Source organism: Caretta caretta, chromosome 3 (genome assembly GCF_965140235.1).
Source record: "Caretta caretta isolate rCarCar2 chromosome 3, rCarCar1.hap1, whole genome shotgun sequence".
NCBI lineage: Eukaryota > Metazoa > Chordata > Testudines > Cheloniidae > Caretta > Caretta caretta.
This window is the reverse complement of record NC_134208.1, coordinates 205,299,406-205,319,236: the sequence shown is the minus strand read 5'-3', so window position 1 is coordinate 205,319,236 and position 19,831 is coordinate 205,299,406. Positions and strand designations below refer to the sequence as shown.

Below are 19,831 nucleotides of genomic sequence, written 5' to 3'. Positions count from 1 at the left end.
TCAACACAAATTAGGAGAGGACCATAGGAAGCAGAGAGAAAAGATGAACAGAGGCCTGAGAGCAAGGAAGAATGGCATCCACCATGTTTCCTTTAGCCAAGAGAAGACTGCTGTTTAGTAACTATGAATGGAGCAGAGAACAGACTGACTAGATAATATCCTAGTATCAGCAACATATAGCATATCCTATTACCATCATCAACATGTGACATGGTGGGAAATGAAGGAGTAAAAAGTGAAAGTCATAATGTTCACTACCCCATTCACTTTTAAGTGCAACTAGTAGAAAAACATTAAGGAGAGAAGATTCTGGTTTGGTCTAGCTGTCTGGGGTAGTAGCATGGCCACAACTGGGAAGAAAGACTGAGGCATCGTCTATGGAGCAAAGCATCAACGTTACGAAGTGGCAAAGAGAAGATGGCAAATCTTAGGGAGCTGTCTATGTAAGCAGCTTTTGCTGGGGACATTAAAGACTGGAGCTTAAACCCCAGAAAGGACTCAGTTCTACCCTAAATGGGAAAGACAAAAGTCACCCACAACATTTTTAAAGTACCCCTTTTTCAAACATATCGGGTCTACCTTACCTTTAATAAGCTCTGGTTTGTAGGCTTTTTTAAGTTGTTCTAGGAAGTTGTTGTAGAAAGACTCTGCTTGCTCTGCAGGCATAGCCATGTGATAGTCTGGTTTGTTTCCTTTCAGGATGCACTGCAGAGTAAACTGGCTGACACAAAGCACCTCATACTGTTTATCCATCACGCTTTTAGACCAGTGTTTCCCGCTTTCGTCTTCAAACACACGCAAGTTTAAAATCTTGCGAACCCTGTGAGGAGAAACAGAACAAAGAAGGCTACTTGCATGACCTCGGCTCGTTCCTAATCATCATGTGTAAGGTTAACAGATGTGAATGGCGCACAGGTATCAAGATATATATTATAATATATCTGTACAGGTATTTGATCACAAATGGCAAAGTTACAAGCCATTCATTCATCCCTTCCCCTAAAAAAGGGGGATCTTATCAATATCACACATACAGAGCCATAGGCATGAAAGCCCTTACAAACTCATCACACTATTTGTATAAAAGCCTTCTCTTAAACATCCTGCTAGAGAATGTGGGATTGGGATGGGAATAAAACAACAACAGGCCAGAGAGTACCACGAGAAAACCCCAAATTCTGAAAGCTTGCCTTTCACTGGCTAAATCAAAACAGAACTGTCTGGTTTAAGATGTAAACAGGCATTGAGGACTATGATCCTCTCACTGCGTGGAGAAATTAGACTTATTACAAGAAAATTTAGATTAGAAAAGGAAGATCTCAAAAGTCAGGAAACGGCCACACACAATGTGAGCTCTGTCCCCTTGCACAGGCGCAGTGTGTCCCTGGGAGGACAACAAGTCATCTGGAGTCAGGGCTTCGCTAACAAAGCAAGGAGGAAGGAAGGGAGCAGGGAGTACTGTGCTTTGCACAGGAAGGGAGCAGGGAGAGAGGAGCGGGTAAGCTGGAAGGCTCAGAGTCCATGAAAGCAGCAGAAACAGGGGCAGTGGAGTTAGGGGAGGGCAAAATTATTTGGGGAGTCAAACTGGCAATTTGGGGCTAAATAATTTGAATGAGAATTAATTGACTGCGGAGGACAATTATTTATTTGAGGGGTTAAAACTGATTTAGAAAACAGAACCAACTGCCTAGACTGGGCACACAAATGGGCCACAGGGCAACTATAAACTGGGCCCAACAATAGTCGTACGCAGAGATGCAATTGCTCCCTCTATATATATGCATTGTTGGTTCACTTCTAGTGTTCAATCAATAATAATAGTCCATTCCCATCCATCTTGATTCTTTTAAGTTCTTCCTTTAACTTTTCCTCTGTTTCATCACTTGCAGCACCTAGTAATGAGTCCTGCGAGTTTAAGTTTGTCTGGAGGAGTACATCCAGGGAAAAACACTACAGTCATCACTTTAAATTGATCATTTTGTTCCACATTGAAGAGGATGTTATTAGCCTAAACTTGGAATGCACTTATCATCAAGCTAAGTCTTTGCCTTTCAGCTGTTTTTATGGCACAGTCATATATTGATGTTCAAGAATCTCTGGGTGTCAAAGAAACAGAAACTGCTCCTGAATCGAGCTGCTGATTAAAGGCTGCAGGCCTGCGGCAGGGACTTAAATCATCATCATCACTGCTGCACTTTGCAGATGATGACAGCATTGAAATTGTCTCATTTGCAGGAGCAACAGAGAAAGTTTCATTCAATGGCACTTGAAGAAACTGGTTAAACCAGTGTGTCATTTTTTCTCCTTAGCAATTCTGGACCATGTTTATATTTTATTTAAGAATAATTCTCTCTCTTCAATAGCTCAGTCCATTCAATTGTTTATTTCCTGACTCTTTATTCAACTTCATATATGTTGAGTCAGATAAATTAATCCCTTGGAGTTTGGGTATCTCTACATTCTAATCACCTATGTGCAGTATTGATCACCAGCTTTCACAGGTACTAAAGCAAGTATGAGATACAGTGACTCAGTGAATCGAACACACTGTGAAGATCGGAAAAGTGAGATAAGATAGCCCAGCTTTACACAGAAGCACATTTTCAAATTTCTTGCCCATCTTCTAAGAAGTTTGGATTCTAACAAGTCAAGCCCCGGTACAGTTCACACTCCACGCACCGTCTCTCTTCAGCATCTAATTACAATTGATTCACCCATTCTCCACTCTTCTCTCTAATCACCAATCACTAATCACTCCAGCTATTTCATTCCCCTTCCCTCTCTAGACATGTCTTTAGTTTTCTTACTCTGTCTTGTCGACTTAACAAAAACCTTGATGGTCCCCTCACGTCCCTTTTAACTTTTCAGAAGCGCTAAAGTTTTCATGTGCAGATTGAAAAGAGATCCTAAGATTTCTAGTATCACAAAACCTTTCAAATATGTTCTATGTTAATGTAAACAGTTTATAGTGACACAGATAGAAATTTTTAAAACACCCAGAAAAAACGCCCAGAAAAAAAAAACAATGGGAGGTTATTTTCTGGGAAAAACATGTAGTGGTTGGTTTATTTATTTTGGGGAGACTTTTCCACAGTGCTGCATAAAATGAAGCTAAACTATAACTAGGAGGCCCACACACAAAGTGTAACATAAAAAAAAGAACATAGAGAAGCTCACATTTTCCTACAGCAAGAGGCCCTACTTTCTGAAGATAGTTCTGATATTACTGATATGGAGTGAGTAGCATATGAATGAACAGGAATTACAAGGAAACATTCAATGCATGTCATGACTTACATGTGTTCCAGCTCTTTGTGCGTATCTTCCAAAGAAATACCCAGCAACACACAGATGCCTCGTCCAATGGAACTTATTTGTTCCCCACCCACTGCAGGACAACAACAAAAAGAGAGAGAAATTAAACACCCTATCTGGTTTTATGCCACCTCCAAGCATCAATTCCAACAGGCAATGGTACAATAAACACTTTCTGGAAACGTCACTTGAACTTAAAGAATTAACTAGCTGTCCACAGCATGTTGGCTCAGGTACACCAATTCAATTTTACAGAGAGGACTGAAAGTCATTTCTGTGAAAGGAGAATTACCTTACAAGTAATTTTAGCATCTTGCAATGCTGTAAGAAAAATCAGAACATGTACACATGCCATACCAGCATTCCAAATGTTTACTCCCTATGTTTACATTTCTAGCATCCCTTGAAAGGCAATATGTAGTGGCACCCTTGGGTTTTTTTTGTGAGTTACAAAATATCAGCCCCTTGCCTCTCGTGAAATTGATTTGCTAAATGAAGAGGCGATCTGGCAGCTCAATATGCTTGCTCCAGCATTTCAAAACATTGCATGAAGAGTTTTAGTACTGCAATTCTCATTAGAGTCAATACGAATCACTTGGTTAAGAACGTGAAATAATTCTTTGAAAATTTACCCAACTGTATGAAATCAATAAACTCATTTGATTTCTGCATTGCAGAAGTCCCTAAAAAAATTAACATTTTTTAAAGATTGATTTTTTTTTGGTACTTTCCACCCTGCAAAAAATAAGTTGCATTCAATATTTTGTTTTTTCAAGATTTGCAAAGAGACACACATTATGATGCAGTGGCTAAGGCCCTAAGCTGAGACCAAGTAGACCTATGTTCTCTACAGCTCTCAGGTTGGCTAAGCAGGCTATGGGGAGACTGCAGTTTCCCCTGGAGGCATGGGTTCATATCCCAGTCATGTTAACATGTCGAGCTTTCTGAGTGTTTTTCTAAACGTAATGCTCTAACACAGCTATTGAACTCAAAGCAGGAATGAACACAGGGACACCCTGTGACCTTGTTATGCAGCAAGTCAGAGGAGATGACCACAACGGTCCCTTCTGGCCTTCGAATCTGTCTACGAAAACGGATCTTGGTATAAATGGGCCAATTCTATCCAACCACATGAAAACAAACATCAGTTTCATGAAATCTAAAACAAAATACGTCCCTCTAGGCCCACTGTAATATGCTGAAAGAGATAAAAAGTGATTTTAATGAGAACCCATGGCCATGGCTAGGATTATTTTATTTAGATTTATACAACATCTAAAAAAATCCCACTGAGATAAGCACATTTTAATATTTGTTAAAAAACACAACCATACCTGTACGAACAAGAAAAAAGCCAGCGGAAACCCACAAAACAGAATATAAACTGCCATGAAAGAGGAGAGTCAAAGCCGTGAACAGAACCTTACCCACCCTCCAGCATGCCCTCGCTCAAAACCCTACAACAAGTGATTGGCTGCGTAGCACACCTGAGGGGTCAACAGATTTGGACAATTTCCAATGAGGGTTTGGAAGGAGCAAATTATAGAGTTGAAGGGTCTTCATGGAGACTATCTTGTCCCCAGCCATCTCTGATTGATACTGAGAGGTCACCAGTAAAGCACCTCGGCTTATCTCAACTATATTTCCCTCAGACAGGCATGTCCCAAGCCACTTAGGGCTTTATGGGTCAAAGCCAACACTTTAAATCCCATCCACAAATCAGCACGTCGTCAGCGTGGATCGCAGAGCACTGGTGCCATGCTCAACGTAAGATACTCCGATTAATAAGTGGGCTGCTGTATTGACGGTCTGCTTCAGTTTCCAGGTGGATTTAAGGGGAGCCCCAAATTGAATGTATTGCACTATTATTGTTATCTGTCCTGAGGGAGCATCTAGGATCCCTAGTCATGTACCACTGCCCTGCTGTCATAGGTGCTGTACAAACACAGAACAAAAAGTGATAAAGGCATGGATCACAGTAGTGAGGTCTGCATCCAGAAGAGATAGCTGCAACCTCTTAGCCAGGTGCAGATCAGCAAAGCCCTACTACCATCAATAACAGTCAGCAGTTAATCCAACATGCAATTACAGTCATGTTATTATAATTGATTTATGCAGCAATATTCCCTTGTATCAGTGAATAACAGTAAAGACACAAAAGACAGAAGTGTGTTGAACAACTAAGACTGAAAGTAAACAGAAAATAATTAATTTGCAGAGGGAGTTCCACCAAATAGAAGACAGACAGACAGACAACCTGACCTCTGGACTATGCAAACTGAAAGAGATAGGTTATGAGCAGGTCAAGTCAAATCAAATGTAGCAGGCATGCTGGAAGTACACATCAATCAGTTCCTTCTCTGAAAGGGGCCTTTTAACCATCTACACCAATGACAAAATTTGAACTTAATTGGGAGGCTCCCAAACAGCAAGCGTAGCCGAATGTAGCAATGGGAGAATAATGATTATATATATAACGCTTTTCATCAGTAGATCTCAAAGCACTATACACAGGAGTTACAAATCATTATCTCCGTTTTACAGATGGAAAAACTGAGGCATGTAGAAGTGAAATAACTTGCCCAGGGTCACCCAGCAACCCAGGGGCAGAGCTAGGAATAGAACCCAGGACTCACAAGTCCCTGTCCAGTGCTCTCTCCACTACTCATCCTTGTCTTTGAGTCCTTCTCCCCAGTGAATAGCTATAATGCCTGCTCCCACAGCTGCTCTGAGATTACCCAACTGCAACACAATGGTTTTCACTTTAGTGCTGTGAGCTCCGTGGCTGTCCAAAGGTCCTAAACATCAGCAGAGAGAACGAAGGGGGCCCTGGTCTGTTCTCTTTGTGGCACAACTCAGCAAAGCACTGAGCAGCAGCAGAGGCACTGGGGCTGGCTGCAGGCTCGGGAAGGCAGCACTAACATTTAGAAGGGCTTTTGTTTTGTTTTTAATCTTGAAGGAGATTTTGAATGAAAGCTTTTACTCAGCACAAGGTGATGGGGCTCTTCTGGGAAAGCTTCATAGTGGTTTACTCAAGGTTTAGTAAAAGAGAATGGGTGGGGAGAACAGTTGGGTGGCATGGATTGTAGACGCATAAGGGGAGTGGGAGGGTGGGATGTGGGTACGTGGGCGGAGGGGGCCAGTAGGTGGGATGAATGGTGGGTACAGGGAATGTGGGAATGGGTATGTGGGTGAGAAGGACAGTGGGAGAGGGTAGGACGGTGGGTGAAGGGGCAGGAGGAACACTGGGTGCATGGATAGGTGGGTACTGGGGAGTGTGGGTGGGTGCAGGGATGGAACAGTGTGTGGGAGTGCAGGGGCAGCATTTGCAGGTATGTGGATGGGAAGGTCAGTGGATGCATAGAAAGGTGGGGGCCAGAGGCAGCATGTGGGTGGAAAAGCGGATGCAGGGGGTGGGAAGGACACAAGGTGCCAGGAGTGAGGGTGCTGTGGAGGGTGGGAAGGACACCTGGGGAGGGCAGGGTGCAAGGGGAGAGATAAGGACAGGACATGCAGGGGGAGAAAGAAGGCCAGGGGTGCAGGTGTCGGGGGTGCAAGGGGAGGGGGAAGGGCTGGGGGTGCAGGGGAAGGAGGGGGAACGGCAGGGGGTGCAAAGGGAGGGGGATGCAGGAGAATGATGGGGTACAAGGGGAAGGACGGGGGAGAAGGGTCCAGGGGAGGAAGAACAGGGGGGCGGGGGGAGGACAGGGGGAAGGGGTGCAAGGGAAGGACAGGGGAGAGCATCCGGGGGGGGAGGAAGGACAGAGGGGGAGGGGGTGCAAGGGAAGGACAGGAGAGGGGGGTCGGGGGGGAGGAAGGACAGGGGGAGGGGGGGTGCAAGGGAAGGTCGGGGGGAAGGAAGGACGGGGGGGTCCGGGGTGCAGGGGGAGGGGGATCCGGGGGGAGGAAGGAAGGGGGTGTCCGGGGTGCAGGGGAAGAACAGGGGGGATCCGGGGGGGGAAGGAAGGACGGGGGAGGGGGGGCCCGGGGGGGTAGGAAGGGCGGGGAGGTCCGGGGTGCAGGGGGAGGGGGATCCGGGGGGAGGAAGGACGGGGAGGGGGGGTCCAGGGGGGGTAGGAAGGACGGGGGGGTCCGGGGTGCAGGGGGAGGGGGATCGGGGGGGAAGGAAGGGGGGGTCCGGGGTGCAGAGGAAGGACGGGGGGGTCTGGGGGGTAGGAAGGGTGGGGAGGTCCGGGGTGCAGGGGGAGGGGGGTCCGGGGGGAGGAAGGATGGGGGAGGGGGGGCCCGGGGGGGTAGGAAGGACGCGGGGGTCCGGGATGCAGGGGGAGGGGGATTGGGGGGGAAGGAAGGGGGGGTCCGGGGTGCAGGGGGAGGGGGATCCGGGGGGGGAAGGAAGGGGGGGTCTGGGGTACAGGGGGAGGGGGGTCCGGGGGGAGGAAGGACGGGGGGGGTCTGGGGGGAAGGAAGGACGGGGGGGTCCGGGGTGCAGGGGGAGGGGGATCCGGGGGGGGAGGAAGGGGGGGTCTGGGGTGCAGGGGAAGGACGGGGGAGGGGGTGCCCGGCGGGGGAAGGAAGGACGGGGGGGTCCGGGGTGCAGGGGGAGGGGGATCTGGGGGGGAAGGAAGGGGGGGTCCGGGGTGCAGGGGAAGGACGGGGGGGTCTGGGGGGTAGGAAGGGCGGGGAGGTCCGGGGTGCAGGGGGAGGGGGGTCCAGGGGGAGGAAGGACGGGGGAGGGGGGGCTCGGGGGGGTAGGAAGGACGGGGGGGTCTGGGATGCAGGGGGAGGGGGATTGGGGGGGAAGGAAGGGGGGGTCCGGGGTGCAGGGGAAGGACGGGGGGGTCTGGGGGGTAGGAAGGACGGGGGGGTCCGGGGTGCAGGGGGAGGGGGATCCGGGGGGGGAAGGAAGGGGGGGTCTGGGGTACAGGGGGAGGGGGGTCCGGGGGGAGGAAGGACGGGGGGGTCTGGGGGGAAGGAAGGACGGGGGGGTCCGGGGTGCAGGGGGAGGGGGAGGGGGATCCGGGGGGGAGGAAGGGGGGGTCTGGGGTGCAGGGGAAGGACGGGGGAGGGGGGGCCCGGCGGGGGAAGGAAGGACGGGGGGGTCCGGGGTGCAGGGGGAGGGGGATCCGGGGGGGAAGGAAGGGGGGGTCCGGGTTGCAGGGGAAGGACGGGGGGGTCTGGGGGGTAGGAAGGGCGGGGAGGTCCGGGGTGCAGGGGGAGGGGGGGCCCGGGGGGGTAGGAAGGACGGGGGGGTCCGGGATGCAGGGGGAGGGGGATTGGGGGGAAGGAAGGGGGGGTCCGGGGTGCAGGGGAAGGACGGGGGGGGTCTGGGGGGTAGGAAGGACGGGGGGGGTCCGGGGTGCAGGGGGAGGGGGATCCGGGGGGGGAAGGAAGGGGGGGTCTGGGGTACAGGGGGAGGGGGGTCCGGGGTGCAGGGGAAGGACGGGGGGGGTCTGGGGGGAAGGAAGGACGGGGGGGTCCGGGGTGCAGGGGGAGGGGGATCCGGGGGGGAAGGAAGGGGGGGTCCGGGTTGCAGGGGAAGGACGGGGGGGTCTGGGGGGTAGGAAGGGCGGGGAGGTCCGGGGTGCAGGGGGAGGGGGGGCCCGGGGGGGTAGGAAGGACGGGGGGGTCCGGGATGCAGGGGGAGGGGGATTGGGGGGAAGGAAGGGGGGGTCCGGGGTGCAGGGGAAGGACGGGGGGGGTCTGGGGGGTAGGAAGGACGGGGGGGGTCCGGGGTGCAGGGGGAGGGGGATCCGGGGGGGGAAGGAAGGGGGGGTCTGGGGTACAGGGGGAGGGGGGTCCGGGGTGCAGGGGAAGGACGGGGGGGGTCTGGGGGGAAGGAAGGACGGGGGGGTCCGGGGTGCAGGGGGAGGGGGATCCGGGGGGGAGGAAGGGGGGGTCTGGGGTACAGGGGGAGGGGGCTCCGGGGTGCAGGGGAAGGACGGGGGGGTCTGGGGGGAAGGAAGGACGGGGGGGTCCGGGGTGCAGGGGGAGGGGGATCCGGGGGGGAGGAAGGGGGGGTCTGGGTACAGGGCGAGGACGGGGGGGGATCCGGGGGGGCAGAAAGGACGGGGGAAGGGGGTCCGGGGGAGGTCCCCGAGGGCCGGGGGGCAGAGGGGTGATGCCCGTGGGCCGGAGGCCGGGCCCGGCGCTGACCTGTCACGCTGGCCTGGGTGACCCGCTGGATTATCGCCTTCATGGTGCCGCGGTGGCGCAGCCAGGCCCGGCCGGGGATCGGCGGCGGCGGCGGCGCGGACAGCGCCGGGATCCGGGAATCAGCGGCCGCGGCCGCCCCCTCCAGGCCCCGGCGGGCACTGCAGCCTCCCGGCCGGCAGCCGTCGGGGGGGGCGCCCGCAGGGGGTCGGGCTGAGCTCTGCCCCTGGTGCAGGGAGGGGAACGGGACCGCCCCTCTGGAGAGAACGGGGGGCATTCCCATAGGGGAGGGACAGTCCCGGGTGGGGTGCAGCAGCCCCTATAGACAGAGGGATAGAAGGGGACAGGCCAGATAGGGGAGGAATCAGAGCAGACCCCATGGAGAGAATGGGGGACTCTCCCCAAAGGAGTGGGAAATGGGGGGCAGCCCCCTAGAGAGAATGGGGGACACTCCCTGTGGGAGTGGGAAATACTACTGTCTTCCTTGAAAATGAAAATCAGGATGTTTGCTCAGGTACAAGGGTGGGCAGAGGATCTTCTTCAGGGCTACCAAGCCGGTCTTGCACCCAAGCCGGCAGGCGCTGATGCTGACAGTCAGCAGAAAGGCTGCTACACATCCTGGCTGTTTCTAATGTCAGGGAAATCTATGCAGGCAAGAGGTCCTGGTTTTAGCTTTGTGATTGGTTTTCCTCACATTTATGTTACCACCACTCAAGTGACCACGTTAAACAGCGCTCCGTGCAAGCCGCTATTCTGTTGCCACAGAAATGGCCACTTTCAGCACAAAATTCCTAAGTGTCATTTTGTCGCCACTTCCCCGTGGCCTTTAGCTTACCCACTTGACAGTATATGCTAAGGGTGGTTTTAAAGACAGAGGAGAAGGCATTGAGGTGGTGAGCCTTTTCAAGTTCAGCACAGCAGTGAACTTTTAAGGGTGATACGAAGTGTGCCACCTAGCCCCACAGTGGACCTGCCCTCTGAGAAATTGGGATGGTCTTCTCTGACTTTGGCCAGATTCTGGAATACAAAATGTTAGCCAAAAAAGAATGTGACTACCCTATCATAAGCCATCGTAGTTCAAGCCCACCGTTAACTGAGCCATCCTTGGGCCCTGTAAAGCTGAATCTCAGCTTTGTTAAACAAAAGACATGGTTTTTCCCATGAGAAGTCAGCCTTGAAAACATGAACCCACTATGTTAAGGAAAAGAAGTAAGGTTTAAAGGACCTAAAGTACCCACCCACCCAATTAGTCATGATTGGAGAGTATCCTAAAGAATAATTTTACTACCCACCCCAGATCAGCAGACCTGCCGTGTGTAAAGTAGTGGGATAATCACAGAATCTGGGTAAATTTGGGAAAGGAAAAGCAATAAAAAAATTATTCACGATCTACCCAAACGGCCAAGGCCAGCTCTGCTTGCTAGTGGTCAACCCTCTCTAGAAAGCAGTCACTACTGCCCGAGGAAGTCCTTCTTGCATTCCTCACCAGTGCCACTAGGTGTGTATTAGGGAGACACGAGATAGTTCTTGTAAGCCCCACACCTCACCCCATTCTAATAGCACCATATGGAGACAGAATCAAGATGCTGCTACAGTAAGTAGGAATCCTCTCACTACTGCCTCCTGGCTTCCTCCCTGCTGTACCTACCCAGCTCCATACTAACACCATTCCCACCACCCGGGAGGAAACCTGCTCTCCCATCTTCCTGGAGAGACCTCCCCACCTTAAAAACCAAGAACACTCATTCTCCAGCTGACCACCTAGTCCACCACCAGAAGGACCCATCTTCTACCCAACCAAAGACTGCATAAAATTGGTGCTGGTACCACCACTAAAGCAAGGAACAACTGACAGGCAAGGGAGTCACTCTGAAGAGTCCCAAGTGTTGAGAAGGGAGGAAGTATGAGGTGCTAGAAATATTAACTAATTAATTCTTGGTGGTAGATTGAGTAGGTAGGGGCAGGGCCTGGGAAATAGCACTGAACTAATGAAGTGTGTGTAATCAAAAGATGGGGAATAATTTCTTCAAGGGAAAGTCATATCTAACCTTCACTGAGTCTGCTGCAAATTGGTTTGGCAAGCTCCACATCCGGTAAGACGACAATGACAACTGAGGTAGAAAATTGGAGGGAAGGCTGTGGTAAAGCTTTGCCATCACACTTCTATCTGAAAAATGTCTTGTGCTTTTGATAGCACTTTGTCTACTGGGAATGGGAAACAGGAGATGGATCACTTGATGATTACCTGTTCTGTTCATTTCCTCTGGGGAACCTGGCATTGGCCACTGTTGGAAGACAGGATACTGGGCTAGATGGACCTTTGGTCTGACCCAGTATGACTGTCCTTATGTTCAGTTTCCCTTGTTCACATGGTTTTTCAGGCAGCTAACGGAGAGGGAGAAACCATGTACAAATAGGAAAAAAATATATCACCCTGCAAAAACTGACAACTGAATTCAGGGTCAGGTGGTGTACCTGAAACTACCTCTAATTCTTTTTTAAATGACTAGATTTCAAGTTGATTGTGTTCATTTTAAAGAAAAAAAAAGTGAAGAGAGACTTGATCTGATTTATAATTTAAAGAAAGAAGATCCATTTGATTAGCAGGCTAAATAGAAAGACCCATTTCCCCTCCACAATTACTCCCTGACTAGGCCTACATGCTTTTTAAAATACAGACTTCAATTTAAAATGTGTTTATGGAAATCTGCCTTTGGTTGCAAAATAAGATTCTTTAACTCAGTAAACTACACCTCCACCCTCTTACTAAAAGCTTTCTTTGGCTGTTCATTCACCATTTCTCAGAAAAGCAGACACTCCTTTCAAAGTAAATGCAAATATCTCCACTGATGGACTTATCCCTTACCTACACTACATACTAGCAGCTGTTGATGGTCACATATAAAGCTTCTGTTTTATGGAGTTTGACTATCCTGAAGGTAGTACACACTTAGCTGTTTTTTGTTTTAAAGTCCTTGGAAATACCTCAAGCAGGAGTTTCTTTTCCTAAACAAAGTTGATTTTTGTGTCTTGTTTTTCAAATACTGCTCAATTCACGGCTTTTCTTGTAGTTTTTTTAAATCTACTTCACTTTAAACAATGCCTAACTGTAATAAAAATGCATTACTTGTGGATTAACATCACTACTGTCAACATGGATTTGGGAATACTGATTAGTTACTTAATACTATAAATCCAGCAGAGAAAGCACCAAACGTCTCTTAAGCGCCTGCCTTTTAAAATTTTCTAGTTTTGTGATTAATCCAGATGATGTTCTCTCCCCTCCACCCATTACAATTTTAAGATTTTTTAAATCCTGCAAAACAATCAAGATTTAAGAGATTAAAGATTTTACTGTGTTCCCAATCTGAAAAGTTATTCTAAAGATAGCATTTCATATTTACTGCTCCATGATTTCCACATCATGTGTGTTCAGTTAATAAATTAAAAAAAATTGCTTCCATAGCTGCTACTACTATAAAATCCTGCTGAGCTCTGAAAATCAAACTATGTTATTTCCAGTTTACTGATCTTCCCTAACCCAGATGAGATGTAATATAGTGGTAGTGAAGGTGTATAATTATGGCAAACACCTCATTGGTAAAGATTCTGTAAATGGTACTTTGTAAAAAGACATGATCAACTTTAAGTCTAACCTAAGTAACTTCAGGTACACCTGCCCCATGTTTGCAGATAGTGTGCATCTCTCCTCCACTGCTGTATGAAAGAGCAACATAAGGAAAACTGTCAAAGCACTAGATGAGCAACTGAAAACAGAGGTATTTCTCTACTCTTTTCAGTTAGCGATCTCAGATGTTACTTATAATACAAGAAGGCTAGTCAATGTTTGCACAGTACTTTGAATATGGCAAGTGCCAGGCAAGTGTTACATATCAGTAATAAATAAATGTTCAGGCATAACTTTGATTTTTATAGTAGTGCTTCTTAACAATTCTCTTGCTGAAGTTCCAGCCAGAAAACAGACCAACTCAGACTCCCATATCTGTTGTCTCTGCAATGCTAAGATAAAATACATTTACCAGTACAGTAACTCTGTATACACACAGAGATGACTCTGAATACACATAGTGAACTGATCTGTGGAGTAAAGTAGTGCCATTTTCACCGAGGTGCTCTTCAGATGGGAGCCACACTTTTAAGTTGTTGCTAATGCAACTTTACACATAAAAATTGCTTCAGGAAAGTGACCTGGTAGAACAGTTGAGTCATGAAAATGGACACAGCTGTTGGTGAGAGTGCAGTTAATACTGGGCACTATTTACACCTTTAACTTCACTCCTTTAGGAAAAGAGATGAAACAGATGAGTTACTCCTAGTGAGTGGTGTACACTTGAGTCACTTAATTTTGTTTTTGGGAATGGAAGTAAATAACATGAGGACTCTCTCAAAATCCAACAAAGTAAAATATAATTCACTTTACTGGAAGAGCAGTTGGTGTCCAAGACTGGCTCACATTCACAATCCCTAAACTGACTCTGTGCAATTTCTTATTACCTGATCAAAGCTAAAGCTCTAGTGGAGGCAATTATGTTAATTTAGTAGACACTACATGGTGTGCAATATCATTAAAATAAACTTCAAACTACATAGATTTAATTATAGGAAGTTTAATCATTTGTAATTTATTTAATATTTCAGCCCTCCAAGAGTTTCTGGGAAAACACTGCCTTTAACAGAGTTGAAAAGGTTTATTAGGCTTTGCAAATTATTCTGCGGTTTGTTGGTTTGTTTTTGGGGTGGGGGGAGGAGGAGAGAGTGTGTGTGTTTGCGTGGGGGTGAGGGGGGGGTGGTTTTTTTTAAATTGAAATAGAATGAAACCTGCACTTCAACTAAAGACTTTTCATGTCCAAGCAAGCAATCGTGATGAAAGTCATTTCTCTTCTATACGTATCAAATTTCTAATTTCCAGGATGTTACTCTTCTGGACCAGGGCCATCACTGGTTGCAAAGACGGATTTCACATAATCATGCAGTCCACCTGTAGGATGTACAGCATTCTGTTTATATGTTATTGTTGATGTGAAAAAGACATCTGCTGGTGTCTCCCTTGGAGGAGTTTTCTCTTCACCTAATTAAAAAAAAATGGGGGGGGGGGTCATTCTTCAGCACTCTTTTGTTTCCCTGCTTATGGCTGCCAACACAGTTGTATCCAGATACTGCAAGAACTATATTTTTAGTCAGTTTTTGTAGCAAACAGGAAACGTTTTTGAAACAAAACTGTCAAGACTTCTTTACATATCATCCAGCAGCAAATATGGGTGCAAGCTTCCCTCCATCTTATGCCCTTTGTAGATCACCTTCAAGTTACAAGTCAAGGGCAACTCACCAACTGAACAGGGGCCTAAATATTGACTGAGCCTTCACTGGACCCCTCTCACGTTGCAGGCACCGTTACACACAAGCACAATTAAATGTGGGTGCAAAACTGGAGGCCCACCACCCATGTGAGCACGGGCTCTGCACGTTTCTGAACGCCAGCACTTCCAGCCTCCCCTGATCTCCCCGACGTTCAATTGGGGACACACAAGCCAGGCACCCGAAACAGGGAGCGCCCTGAGGCCTTCGCGCCCGCCGGGGGGGACGCCCTGGGTCAGTCGCCCGGCACCGAGCCCCACGCACAGGAACGGGCCAGGGGAAGGTCGCCACGCTGCGTCCAAGGCCCCCAGGATCAACCCCCGCACACCCAGGGGGCGGGCCTAGCCCCGCACACCCAGAGACACCTCCGGCCCCGGCAGGCGCGGCGGGGTCGGGGGCGGGGCCCGGCTGTGCGAGGCCTCAGGCGGGCCCTGCCCGTACCGGGCGGCAGCTGCTCCGGGCGGTCGCGCCAGTAGTAGTAGAAGAAGACGAAGCCCAGGAAGCTCCAGGTGCCCACGGCGTACAGGGCGGCAAAGCGCGCCTTCCAGCGCAACGCCTGCTGCGAGAACATCGTCCGGCCCCCGCGCGCCGGCGGCCGGCAACGCCCGCTCCTATTGGCTGCGCGCCGCGCCGGCGGCCGGCAACGCCCGCTCCTATTGGCTGCGCGCCGCGCCGGCGGCCGGCAACGCCCGCTCCTATTGGCTGCGCGCCGCCCCGGCGGCCGGCAACGCCCGCTCCTATTGGCTGCGCGCCGCGCCGGCGGCCGGCAACGCCCGCTCCTATTGGCTGCGTGCAGCGAACCCAGCGGGTGCGGCCCCTGCGCTGGGCGCGGCCTCACGCCAAGGCTGCGAGAGTGCGTGATGGGGAGGCTGGGTCTTTCCGGGAGCAAACGCGGACTCGCGCAGGCGCACTGCCCCGGCGGCTGGGGCGGGGCGGCCGGTCTCCCCCAGAGACCCCGCTCCCCTGCGCGGTGGGGGCCGGGGCTTTGGGGCCGCCGCCCGGGGCCCCGCAAAACTAAACCCCCGGGGCGGGGGGCAGGTGGCTCCACGGGCCGGTTCGAGCGAGGGGGGCGCAGGGAGACCTGCTGCCCCCTCCCCGCAGGGACAGGCCCGCGGCGGGCCGCCTGAGCCCCGCTGCGCCGCCCGGCCGGAGCCTCCGCCCCGCACCCCTGCCCCGCACCCCTGCCCCGGCTCAGCCCCCTCCCAGACCCTGCCCCCGCTCAGAGCCCCCTCCTGCCCCCAAACTCCCCCCCCAGACCCTGCCCCCCAAGCCCCTGCCCCAGCTCAGAGCCCCCTCCTGCCCCCAAACTCCCTCCCAGACCCTGCCCCGGCTCAGAGCCCCCTCCTGTCCCCAAACTCCCTCCCAGACCCTGCCCCCCAAGCCCCTGTCCAGGCTCAGAGCCTCCTCCTGCCCCCAAACTCCCTCCCAGACCCTGCCCCCCAAGCCCCTGTCCAGGCTCAGAGCCTCCTCCTGTCCCCAAACTCCCCCCCCAGACCCTGTCCCCCAAGCCCCTGCCCCAGCTCAGAGCCCCCTCCTGCCCCCAAACTCCCTCCCAGACCCTGCCCCCCAAGCCCCTGCCCCGGCTCAGAGCCCCCTCCTGCCCCCAAACTCCCTCCCAGACCCTGCCCCCCAAGCCCCTGCCCCCGCTCAGAGCCCCCTCCTGCCCCCAAACTCCCTCCCAGACCCTGGCCTCATCGCCCCTGCCCCGGCTCAGAGCCCCCTCTGCCCCCAAACTCCCCCCCCAGACCCCTGCCCCCGCTCAGAGCCCCCTCCTGCCCCCAAACTCCCTCCCAGACCCTGCCCCCCAAGACCCTGCCCCAGCTCAGAGCCCCCTCCTGCCCCCAAACTCCCTCCCAGACCCTGCCCCCCAAGCCCCTGCCCCGGCTCAGAGCCCCCTCCTGCCCCCAAACTCCCTCCCAGACCCTGCCCCCCAAGCCCCTGCCCCCGCTCAGAGCCCCCTCCTGCCCCCAAACTCCCTCCCAGACCCTGGCCTCATCGCCCCTGCCCCGGCTCAGAGCCCCCTCTGCCCCCAAACTCCCCCCCCAGACCCCTGCCCCCGCTCAGAGCCCCCTCCTGCCCCCAAACTCCCTCCCAGACCCTGCCCCCCAAGACCCTGCCCCGGCTCAGAGCTCCCTCCTGCCCCCAAACTCCCTCCCAGACCCTGCCCCCCAAGACCCTGCCCCGGCTCAGAGCCTCCTCCTGCCCCCAAACTCCCTCCCAGACCCTGCCCCCCACGCCCCTGCCCCCGCTCAGAGCCCCCTCCCAGACCCTGCCCCCGCTCAGAGCCCCCTCCTGCCCCCAAACTCCCCCCCCAGACCCTGTCCCCCAGGCCCCTGCCCCCGCTCAGAGCCCCCTCCTGCCCCCAAACTCCCTCCCAGACCCTGCCCCCCAGGCCCCTGCCCCCGCTCAGAGCCCCCTCCTGTCCCCAAACTCCCCCCCCAGACCCTGTCCCCCAGGCCCCTGCCCCAGCTCAGAGCCCCCTCCTGCCCCCAAACTCCCTCCCAGACCCTGCCCCCCAAGCCCCTGCCCCGGCTCAGAGCCCCCTCCTGCCCCCAAACTCCCTCCCAGACCCTGCCCCCCAAGCCCCTGCCCCAGCTCAGAGCCCCCTCCTGCCCCCAAACTCCCTCCCAGACCCTGCCCCCCAAGCTCCTGTCCAGGCTCAGAGCCTCCTCCTGCCCCCAAACTCCCTCCCAGACCCTGGCCTCATCGCCCCTGCCCCGGCTCAGAGCCCCCTCTGCCCCCAAACTCCCCCCCCAGACCCAGCCCCCCAGACCCTGCCCCCGCTCAGAGCCCCCTCCTGCCCCCAAACTCCCCCCCCAGACCCTGCCCCCCAAGCCCCTGCCCCCGCTCAGAGCCCCCTCCTGCCCCCAAACTCCCCCCCCAGACCCTGCCCCCCAAGCCCCTGCCCCGGCTCAGAGCCCCCTCCTGCCCCCAAACTCCCTCCCAGACCCTGCCCCCCAAGCCCCTGTCCCGGCTCAGAGCCTCCTCCTGCCCCCAAACTCCCTCCCAGACCCTGGCCTCATCGCCCCTGCCCCGGCTCAGAGCCCCCTCTGCCCCCAAACTCCCCCCCCAGACCCTGCCTCCCAGACCCTGCCCCCGCTCAGAGCCCCCTCCTGCCCCCAAACTCCCCCCCCAGACCCTGCCCCCCAGGCCCCTGCCCCTGCTCAGAGCCCCCTCCTGCCCCCAAACTCCCTCCCAGACCCTGCCCCCCAACCTCCTGCCCCAGCTCAGAGCCCCCTCCTGCCCCCAAACTCCCTCCCAGACCCTGCCCCCCAAGACCCTGCCCCGGCTCAGAGCCCCCTCCTGCCCCCAAACTCCCTCCCAGACCCTGCCCCCCAAGCCCCTGCCCCAGCTCAGAGCCCCCTCCTGCCCCCAAACTCCCTCCCAGACCCTGCCCCCCAAGACCCTGCCCCGGCTCAGAGCCTCCTCCTGCCCCCAAACTCCCTCCCAGACCCTGCCCCCCACGCCCCTGCCCCCGCTCAGAGCCCCCTCCTGCCCCCAAACTCCCTCCCAGACCCTGGCCTCATCGCCCCTGCCCCAGCTCAGAGCCCCCTCCTGCCCCCCCCAGACCCTGCCTCCCAGACCCTGCCCCGGCTCAGAGCCCCCTCCTGCCCCCAAACTCCCTCCCAGACCCTGCCCCCCAACCTCCTGCCCTGGCTCAGAGCCCCCTCCTGCCCCCAAACTCCCTCCCAGACCCTGCCCCCCAAGCCCCTGCCCCGGCTCAGAGCCCCCTCCTGCCCCCAAACTCCCTCCCAGACCCTGCCCCCCACGCCCCTGCCCCCGCTCAGAGCCCCCTCCTGCCCCCAAACTCCCTCCCAGACCCTGCCCCCCAAGCCCCTGTCCCGGCTCAGAGCCTCCTCCTGCCCCCAAACTCCCTCCCAGACCCTGGCCTCATCGCCCCTGCCCCAGCTCAGAGCCCCCTCCTGCCCCCCCCCAGACCCTGCCTCCCAGACCCTGCCCCGGCTCAGAGCCCCCTCCTGCCCCCAAACTCCCTCCCAGACCCTGCCCCCCAAGCCCCTGCTCAGAGCCTCCTCCTGCCCCCAAACTCCCCTCCCAGACCCTGCCCCCCAAGACCCTGCCCCGGCTCAGAGCCTCCTCCTGCCCCCAAACTCCCTCCCAGACCCTGGCCTCATCGCCCCTGCCCCGGCTCAGAGCCCCCTCTGCCCCCAAACTCCCCCCCCAGACCCTGCCTCCCAGACCCTGCCCCCGCTCAGAGCCCCCTCCTGCCCCCAAACTCCCTCCCAGACCCTGCCCCCCAAGCCCCTGCCCCGGCTCAGAGCCCCCTCCTGCCCCCAAACTCCCTCCCAGACCCTGCCCCCCAAGCCCCTGCCCCGGCTCAGAGCCCCCTCCTGCCCCCAAACTCCCTCCCAGACCCTGCCCCCCAAGACCCTGCCCCGGCTCAGAGCCTCCTCCTGCCCCCAAACTCCCCTCCCAGACCCTGCCCCCCAAGACCCTGCCCCCGCTCAGAGCCCCCTCCTGCCCCCAAACTCCCTCCCAGACCCTGCCCCCCAACTTCCTGCCCCGGCTCAGAGCCCCCTCCTGCCCCCAAACTCCCTCCCAGACCCTGCCCCCCAAGCCCCTGCCCCGGCTCAGAGCCTCCTCCTGCCCCCAAACTCCCTCCCAGACCCTGGCCTCATCGCCCCTGCCCCAGCTCAGAGCCTCCTACTGCCCCCAAACTCCCTCCCAGACCCAGCCCCCCTGCCCCAGCTCGGAGCCCCCCTTCTGCCCCCAAACTCCCTCCCAGACCCTGCCCCCCAACCTCCTGCCCCAGCTCAGAGCCTCCTCCTGCCCCCAACTCCCTCCCAGACCCTGCACCCCAACCCCTTGCCCCAGCTCAGAGCCCCCTCCTACCCCCAAACCCTGCATCCCTCTGAATCCCTGGGTTCTGGGGCAAAAAGGATGTGGGTATCTTAGCAAAACCAGGGGCACAGCTAGGTTCAGGGGGGAAGAGAGTGTGGGTATCTAGGCCAGGAGGGCCCTGTGGCTTGGCTCTGGGAGGGAAGGGGGTGCGGGTGTATTGGCTGGGGGG

At 54.8% G+C, this 19,831-nt stretch overlaps 2 protein-coding genes across 3 annotated transcripts in view; both read right to left on the bottom strand.

Annotated features, from left to right (window-relative positions):
* The window catches only part of DTD1 (D-aminoacyl-tRNA deacylase 1), a 98,545-nt gene extending 88,977 nt beyond the window's left edge, over nt 1-9,568 (bottom strand). For both annotated transcript variants that reach the window (XR_007355573.2, XM_048842457.2), the window contains exons 1-3: nt 9,430-9,568; nt 3,298-3,388; nt 585-820 (exon numbers count right to left, since the gene is read on the bottom strand). Coding sequence is in view for 1 of the 2 variants with exons in the window: in XM_048842457.2 (XP_048698414.1) it covers nt 585-820; nt 3,298-3,388; nt 9,430-9,472 (370 nt within the window). In the remaining variant the exon portion in view is untranslated. The remainder of the gene's footprint in view (nt 1-584; nt 821-3,297; nt 3,389-9,429) is intronic.
* A 4,470-nt stretch (nt 9,569-14,038) lies between these two features.
* SMIM26 (small integral membrane protein 26) lies at nt 14,039-15,424 on the bottom strand. The gene is made up of 2 exons (XM_048842458.2): nt 15,244-15,424; nt 14,039-14,515 (listed from the first exon to the last, which is right to left on the bottom strand). The coding sequence occupies exons 1-2, from the start codon at nt 15,371-15,373 to the stop codon at nt 14,361-14,363; spliced, it is 285 nt and encodes a 94-aa protein (XP_048698415.1). The 5' UTR covers nt 15,374-15,424; the 3' UTR covers nt 14,039-14,360.
* Nucleotides 15,425-19,831: the final 4,407 nt, after the last annotated feature.